A 9,162-nucleotide genomic window follows, 5' to 3' on the forward strand; every position below is an offset into this window, starting at 1 on the left:
AGGGCATTGAAAATGGGTCGTGGATGGGTATTCCAGCATAACAATGACCCAAAACACATGGCCAAGGCAACAAAGGAGTGGCTCAAGAAGAAGCACATTAAGGTCCTGGAGTGGCCTAGCCAGTCTCCAGACCTTAATCCCATAGAAAATCTGTGGAGGGAGCTGAAGGTTCAAGTTGCCAAACATCAGCCTCGAAACCTTAATGACTTGGAGAAGATCTGCAAAGAGGAGTGGGACAAAATCCCTCCTGAGATGAGTGCAAACCTGGTGGCCAACTACAAGAAACGTCTGATCTCTGTTATTGCCAACAAGGGTTTTGCCACCAAGTACTAAGTCATGTTTTGCAGAGGGGTCAAATACTTATTTCCCTCATTAAAATGCAAATCATTTTATAACATTTTTCACATGCGTTTTTCTGGATTTTTTTGTTGTTATTCTGTCTCTCACTGTTCAAATAAACCTACCATTAAAATTATAGACTGATCATTTCTTTGTTAGTGGGCAAATGTACAAAATCAGCAGGGGATCAAATACTTTTTTTCATGACACCTCAGGTTAGACCAGCCCACCCCCTCCCCAGTAAGAATGTGTGTTTTCTGTTGCATTCTTGATGATAATCATAATGGGATTCGGGTAGGGGAGAGAAGAAAACATGGGATAATTATATATGGGGCCCATTCTACATGGAGAGCTCTCAGCTCTGTTTTGTAAGTGGTATGCTCTTATCTGTTCAGTTGTGGGATTTTGGACACACCCTCTGCTGTGCAATAGACAGTTTAGTTTGATTTAAATCGGGTCTCTCTCTCTCTCCCTCTCTCTTTTCTCCCAATTGTAGTGGATATCAAGTGATCTGAAGCAGTGCTCACAATTAGTTCTACACTTCTGTTTTCTATTAGTTTACAATTCTAAACTTGGCGAAAAGGGAACAATATCAAATAAGGAACATGGCATTCTCTTGCCCCCTCGGCTCGCAGGCCTGCTCCTTCCCATGGCAAGCAACACAGTGCTGGGGATTGCCCAGTGAGTGGTGCTATCCACCTGCTGGATCGAGGTGAGCGCTTTTCTCCACATAGCTGTCCATTTATGCTCAGTTTTAATACGCACAATCTTAGTTACAACACCCCTCTCCTTATCGCTCTCACACGTTGTAATTACGCAGTACAAAGAAATGTGCACTCTTAACAATAGTCTGTTCTTAGGCGCGTGAGTTAAGTATGAGTTTCACGTTTGGGGAAGCTTACAATGTATCCTACCATTTCTACCGATCTGCATGACATTTCATATGCACATTTTCGTGAAACAGTTTCATTTTAATAATAACGTTTTCATTACACAAAATCATTGTCACGTGGTTAATAACACAAAAATGATACCAATCTGAAAGTTAAAATTCCACTAATAGGAGTGCACCAGCCTCTGCCATTTAGACACATTGATTCACCGTGAGCCATTGGCGGCTAAATAAAATAGAGATAGTCTAGGCAAATGTAGCAGTAGGCATACAACTTCCATTGTCAACTAAGTAAAAAATACATAAAGAAGACATATGTCCTCATGAAAATGCAGGTTCTTTCATCTCTCTATAGATACTCCGCCGGGCTGCCTCCCTTTCTTTCGGTCTTACTGGGTCCAGCAACAGTGACTATATATGAAGGTCCGGCCCTATGCTGTTGCTTGCGAACTTGCAACATTGCATCAACTAGCCTATTCTGGGCCCTCAGAGTTTCCTGCTCCAGTGAACTCCGGACAGAAACAGCTGTTTTTGCGCAAAGGGACATGTGTTCAGGTAGGGTATTTTATGACGTTTCCACTGGATGAATGGGATCCTCGGAGCATGACATTTTGCTCTTTCACACCGAGGCCTGGTGATTATCGAGGGGGAGAGTGTTTGAAAGATTTTTCAAATAGTGTGAGGAAATGTTATCATTCACAATGGATTTTTTTTTTAAATGACTGACTATGTTGACTTACTGTGTGAGGTGAAGATAATTTTGACACGCTCAGCTTATTAGTTGTGGTGAGTTAAGACAATCAGAAATCAATTTAGCCTCCATCAACATTAACCTGTTATGGATAGGGGGCAGTATTTTCACGGCCGGATAAAAAAACGTTATTTCTTGGCCTTCTTTAGCCTCTTTATTGAAAACAGAGGATCTCTGCTGTAACATGACACTTTCTAACCTGTTAGGGCTAGGGGGCAGTATTGACACGGCTGGATAAAAAAAACATACCCGATTTAATCTGGTTACTACTCCTGCCCAGTAACTAGAATATGCATATAATTATTGGCTTTGGATAGAAAACACCCTAAAGTTTCTAAAACTGTTTGAATGGTGTCTGTGAGTATAACAGAACTCATATGGCAGGCAAAAACCTGAGAAGATTTCATGCAGGAAGTGGCCTGTCTGACAAGGTGTCGTTCTTCTTGTCTCTGTTTATTGAAGAGTAAGGATCTTAGCTGTCCCGTGACACTTCCTACGGCTGCCATAGGTTCTCAGAAGGCGGCAAAATGCTGAATCGTGGCTTTGCAGGCTCTGGCTGAAACAAAGTAGCGCGTTTGGGTAGTGGCTGGTTACAGTACTGTGAGACTCAGGCTCGTGCCCGCGTCGACCGAAAGCTTTGTTTTCTTTCCTCTGTTTAGCTAAATGGACATTCCTGGTCGGAATATTATCGCTTTTTTACGAGAAAAATTGCATAAAAATGGATTTTAAACAGCGGTTGACATGCTTCGAAGTACGGTAATGGAATATTTAGATTTTTTTGTCACGAATTGCGCCATGCGCGCGACCCTGATTTACCATTTCGGATAGTGTCTGGGACGCACGAACAAAACGCCGCTATTCGGATATAACGATGGATTATTTTGGACCAAACCAACATTTGTTATTGAAGTAGCAGTCCTGGGAGTGCATTCTGACGAAGACAACAAAAGGTAATCAAACTTTTGTAATAGTAAATCTGATATTGGTGAGTGCTAAACTTGCCGGGTGTCTAAATAGCTAGCCCGTGATGGCTGGGCTATGTACTTAGAATATTGCAAAATGTGCTTTCACCAAAAAGCTATTTTAAAATCGGACATATCGAGTGCATAGAGGAGTTCTGTATCTATAATTCTTAAAATAATTGTTATGCTTTTTGTGAACGTTTATCGTGAGTAATTTAGTAAATTGTTAATGAATTCGCCGGAAGTTTGCGGGGGGTATGCTAGTTCTGAACGTCACATGCTAATGTAAAAAGCTGGTTTTTGATATAAATATGAACTTGATTGAACAAAACATGCATGTATTGTATAACAATGTCCTAGGGTTGTCATCTGATGAAGATCAAAGGTTAGTGCTGCATTTAGCTGTCTTCTGGGTTTTTGTGACATTATATGCTAGCTTGAAAAATGGGTGTCTGATTATTTCTGGCTTGGTACTCTGCTGACATAATCTAATGTTTTGCTTTCGTTGTAAAGCCTTTTTGAAATCGGAGAGTGTGGTTAGATTAACGAGAGTCTTGTCTTTAAATAGCTGTAAAATAGTCATATGTTTGAGAAATTGAAGTAATAGCATTTCAAAGGTTTTGAAAATCGCGCCACAGGATTCAACTGGCTGTTACGTAGGTGGGACGAATTCGTCCCGCCTGCCCCAGAGAGGCTAAGGCTCCCATAGGCTCTCAGAAGGCGCCAGAACGTTGAATGATGACTTTGCAGTCCATGGCTGAAAAACAGTACCACATTTGGATAGTGGTCGATCTGAGAACAATGAGACGGGTGCGCGCGTGCACGTGAAGAGTCCATTTTACATTTTCAGTCTTTGAACGAAAACAACAACTCCCGGTCAGAATATTATCGCTATTTTACGAGAAAAATCGCATAAAAATTTATTTTAAACAGCGTTTGACATGCTTCGAAGTACGGTAATGGAATATTTAGAATTTTTTTGTCACGATACGCGCGGGCGCGTCACCCTTATTTACCCTTCGGATAGTGTCTTGAACGCACGAACAAAACGCCGCTATTTGGATATAACTATGGATTATTTGGAACCAAACCAACATTTGTTGTTGAAGTAGAAGTCCTGGGAGTGCATTCTGACGAAGAACAGCAAAGGTAATCCAATTTTTCTTATAGTAAATCTGAGTTTGGTGAGTACCAAACTTGGTGGGTGTCAAAATAGCTAGCCTGTGATGGCCGGGCTATCTACTCAGAATATTGCAAAATGTGCTTTCACCGAAAAGCTATTTTAAAATCGGACACCGCGATTGCATAAAGCAGTTCTGTATCTATAATTCTTAAAATAATTGTTATGTTTTTTGTGAACGTTTATCATGAGTAATTTAGTAAATTCACCGGAAGTGTTCGGTGGGAATGCTAGTTCTGAACGTCACATGCTAATGTAAAAAGCTGGTTTTTGATATAAATATGAACTTGATTGAACAAAACATGCATGTATTGTATAACATAATGTCCTAGGAGTGTCATCTGATGAAGATCATCAAAGGTTAGTGCTGCATTTAGCTGTGGTTTTGGTTTTTGTGACATTATATGCTAGCTTGAAAAATGGGTGTCTGATTATTTCTGGCTGGGTACTCTGCTGACATAATCTAATGTTTTGCTTTCGTTGTAAAGCCTTTTTGAAATCGGACAGTATGGTTAGATAAAGGAGAGTCTTGTCTTTAAACAGCTGTAAAATAGTCATATGTTTGAAAAATTGATGTTTTCGGGTTTTCGAGGAGTTTGTATTTCGCGCCACGCCCCATCATTGGATATTGGAGTGGTGTTCCGCTAGCGGAACGTCTAGGTGTAATAAGTTAAGAGGACAGAGATGCCAGACACGTGGAAAACTAAAGGCATAGAAACCATTAATGACTTGGTAATAGGAAATACACTACCGTTTAAAAGTTTGGGGTCACTTAGAAATGTCCTTGTTTTTGAAAGAAAAGCAATTTATTTGTCCATTAAAATAACATCAAATTGATCAGAAATGCACTGTAGACATTGTTAATGTTGCAAAATGACTATTGTAGCTGGAAACGGCAGATTTTTTTTTAATGTTATATCTACATAGGCATACAGAGGTCCATTATAAGCAACCATCACTCCTGTGTGGCTAATCCAAGTTTATCATTTTAAAAGGCTATTTAAATCATTAGAAACCCTTTTGCAATTATGTTAGCACAGCTGAAAAGTGTTGTTGTGATTAAAGAAGCAATAAATGTGGCCTTCTTTGGACTAGTTGAGTATCTGGAGCATCAGCATTTGGGGGTTCGATTACAGGCTCAAAATGGCCAGAAACAAAGAACATTCTTCTGAAACTCGTCAGTCTATTCTTGTTCTGGGAAATGAAGGCTATTCCATTTGAGAAATTGCCAAGAAACTGAAGATCTCGTACAACGCTATGTAGTACTCCCTTCACAGAACAGCGCAAACTGGCCATAACCAGAATAGAAAGAGGATTGGGAGGCCCCGGTGCACAACTGAGCAAGAGGACAAGTACATTAGGAGTCTCTAGTTTGAGAAACAGATGCCTCACAAGTCCTCAACTGGCAGCTTCATTAAATAGTACCCGCAAAACACCAGTCTCAATGTCATCAGTGAAGAGGCGACTCCAGGATGCTGGCCTCTCTGTCACACACACCCCTCCCTTCTTCTCAACATTTCAAATTATACTGAAGACATTATCTTCACACATATTTTAGATGCATTGCTTTTCACTGACAGCCACATCTCAAAAAAAGCAAATTGCGGGCTTCCCAACTAGGCGCATAGGCCTACACGTTTGTGATTTCAATCACTGCTTTAAAAGGAGCTAATGATGCTCTGTGGCTAAATCATGCTCTCTGCTGAAGTATTTTCCATAGACAGGCTTAATTCTATAATTTTGGCAAATGTATTTCAATTCAATTTAGGCTGCAGTGACTACTCTTATTGAATATTGTCCTATGCTTAGGCTACTCATTACATTTGGAATTGTATTTTATTCTTAGCCTGCAAATACTTATGTTTTTTTTCTACCTCACACACAGCACCCCCAACTCAAAACATCTTCCTCCAGCTATGCACCCCCCGGTAAATGTCGAACTGTCCCTTATAACATCACAGCTGAATTGAATTTAAAACGTTCGACAAAGTAATGCAACATAGCATAGCTAGCCTGAATCGAATGAGAAACGTACACTAATGACTGTACTCTTTGTAAGAAACAATGTAGCCATTAACGGTTACAAAGTTAAATGGGCGCTCTTTGACAGTAAAATTGACAAATGTGTAGTGGAATGTTGTGACCTGACTCTACCTCCTTCAGCTGGTCGAGTTCCTTCCGAACGGTCTCGAACTCAGTCTCCAACTCATCATACCGCTGTTTGAGCAGTTGCTTCTCTTCGAGCACCGCAAGCCCGTATTCCGCCGCCTGGATCTTCTCATGAGTCGTCTCGCTCAACTCCCGGGATAGGCGTTCTAATTCCGCCCGAAACCACTGCGGCCCGGCCTCTGCAACCAGAGTCGCCTCTGGATATTCCTGTTCCTCCACAGACATCTTGGCCAGCACTTGAAGGACAACAGAAAAGCATATAAAAAATAAATCAGTGCCTTCTGTATTTGAACGGCATGGCTGTGTTTTTGTCTCTCTCGTCGGGTCCTCAACTTTTTGATGTGAACAAAAAGTTCAGCGGTCTATAAGCGGATACCGTTATCAGATAGTATTTTCAGCTCGCTCCATAGCCGCGGTCCCTAGCTAGCCTACTTCATGCCACTAGAGAGGAAACTAAGTTGAGATCATCGATTATGAGGAATACAGTTTCAGGTCTACAGTTGTGCGCCGTGGGAGATGTAGTTTTAGGGCCATTATGTTTGGAAGAAGGACTACGCCCATGGAGAGAAATAGTAATGGCGTCTTTTTGTAGGCACTAACTCAAGTATGGGTAGCTGCAACCCAATATGGCGACCGGAGTTTGAGCGAGTGGGTGTTTCGAAAGGAGTGGGTGTATGGAAAGCGACTCAGCTCATTGGACAGATTTGCTGCCACTCAAAACTGTTTTGCGTGGCTGATTGGGCTGCACTATGAGTTGATAGTAACAGTGATAGTAAGGGGGTAGATACAGGGCCGGTCCTTGCCATTCTGCCGCTGTAGGCAAGACCAAAAAATTCCGTTCCCCTGCAAAACTAGAATAGTTCCAGACGTTGATGTTAGGTTCAATTTAGGTTCTGATTGAAAGATGAAAAGGTATTTTCTGTATGTTTAAAATACATATTTCCAGGACATTGAAAAGGCATCTTTTCCAGATGCTGAAAGATATGTATTTTCCGGACATTGAAATCAGGTTCATTTTCGCTTCTGAATGAAAGTTGAAAATAAGTCATTTATAGACGTCTATGTTTGGGCCAAATCAAGGCTGGTCAAGACAGGACAAAATCTGAACCAAATCTGAACCAAACAGATCCGGAGACAAAATCTGAACCAATCGGGACGTTGAAATCAGACCGCACACCAAATCTGAACCAAACACTCAGTACCTAAAATATCGGTGGACGTTGAAATCAAGTTAAGATTTGGTCCAGACCGGACAAAAAACCATGTCAGTGGATGTGAAAATCATTGGGGCGTAGCCTATTGGTTAGAGCGTTGGAATTGTAACCGAAAGGTTGTAAGATCGAATCCCGAGCTGACAAGGTAAAAATCTGTAATTCTGCCCCCGAACAAGGAAGTTGTTCCACTGTTCCTAGGCCGTCATTGAAAATAAGAATGTGTTCTTAACTGACTTGCCTAGTTAAATAAAGGTAAAATAAAAATGGTTGGTCCGGAACTGCACCAAAAAAAAATACGTCCAAAAGGCGTCGGTCCGTGCTTACTGAGGTGTTGCCTGAAGTTTAATGTTATGAATCCCCGTCAAAGTCGTAAGCCTACCTACCGTTCGTTAAAAAAAATACAAATAAATAACGTCTGGACGGGAGGAAAAAAAACGTATAAAAGACGTCGGCTTGTGCTTCCTGGTCAGCCTGCAATGGAATTTTATGAAAGCCCACCCATGTTGTATAGGCCCACCGTTTGTAAAACAGGCAATTGCATTGACTTTATTAGTCCCGATACCTGTGACTAATCAATGTGGCTATTTCAGCTCTGAATATCAGCTATCCAACTTTGCCAGGAGTTATCGCGATCCTATGTGCAATGTGTTTACCAGCATACCACCCTGCACCCCACTGCTGGTAGGAAGCACTCTTTCCTCTTATCTAAAAAATATCCCAATGCCCCAGGGCAGTGATTGGGGACTTGTGTAGGGTGCTGTCTTTCGGATGGGATGTTAAACGGGTGTCCTGACTCTCTGTGGTCACTAAAGATCCCATTGCACTTATTGTAAGAGTAGGGGTGTTAACCCTCGTGTCCTTGCTAAATTCCCAATCTGGCCCTCGAACCATCATGGTCACCTAATCAACATTTGTTTAATTGATTGAGCGCCATTTAGGTTAGGCAATTTGATCGGAGAAACCGGCATGATGTAAAAAGTGTCCTCATTATTGTCATACACTATCTCCAGCCTGTAGGCTACAGAAAAAGCCACAGTTTTTCTACCATATCCTATATCTGCAACATGATTTATGTTAGATATTTTTTTGACGGAACATTGGCGGAGCACTGCAGAGATGCATCACTCCAACAGCACGGTGGAGAGGCGCGCTGCGAATTGACAAGCAAAATATTTTGCGCCCCTGCCTTTGACAAAGTGGGCACTGCTTATCAAAGGGCAGATTTAGCGCTCACCTAAAAAGCCCATATGCCACTGGTTGAGAGAAATTGTCATCGTTTTTGGGCAGAATTATGTGAGTTTGGTCAGTTTAGCTCAGAGAATGCCGCCATAGGCACCTAATCTTGCCTAATAAGTGTGCCGGCCGTGGGCAGATAGATGCATCCCAAAGGCAACCCGGAGTGTGTGCAAAGATTTGTATAACTAAACCAAGATAGACCACAGCCTGACATTTGAAACGGGAACAAATGGGTCATAGAGGGCAGAACAAGCAAGGAGGCGGGCAGAGCCAAGCACAAGCTAGCGAGATCCTATTGGCGTGTTCGAGCTTACATTTGCATATATAAATTTAGGGAACACCTACTCTGAGGTGCGCGTGTGCAATAAGTAAATTATCTTTCGCACTCCTTCTAAACAACGCACATTTTTTAAACTTTG

At 41.6% G+C, this 9,162-nt stretch overlaps 1 protein-coding gene across 1 annotated transcript in view; it reads right to left on the reverse strand.

The window, feature by feature from the left end:
* LOC106565154 (protein bicaudal D homolog 2) overlaps nucleotides 1-8,242 on the reverse strand; it is a 58,238-nt gene extending 49,996 nt beyond the window's left edge. Inside the window, exon 1 of the mRNA XM_045691498.1 lies at nucleotides 6,279-8,242. Within this exon, the coding sequence (XP_045547454.1) occupies nucleotides 6,279-6,518 (240 nt within the window). The 5' untranslated portion in view covers nucleotides 6,519-8,242. The remainder of the gene's footprint in view (nucleotides 1-6,278) is intronic.
* Nucleotides 8,243-9,162: the final 920 nt, after the last annotated feature.

Source organism: Salmo salar, chromosome ssa12 (genome assembly GCF_905237065.1).
Source record: "Salmo salar chromosome ssa12, Ssal_v3.1, whole genome shotgun sequence".
Taxonomy (NCBI): Eukaryota; Metazoa; Chordata; class Actinopteri; order Salmoniformes; family Salmonidae; genus Salmo; species Salmo salar.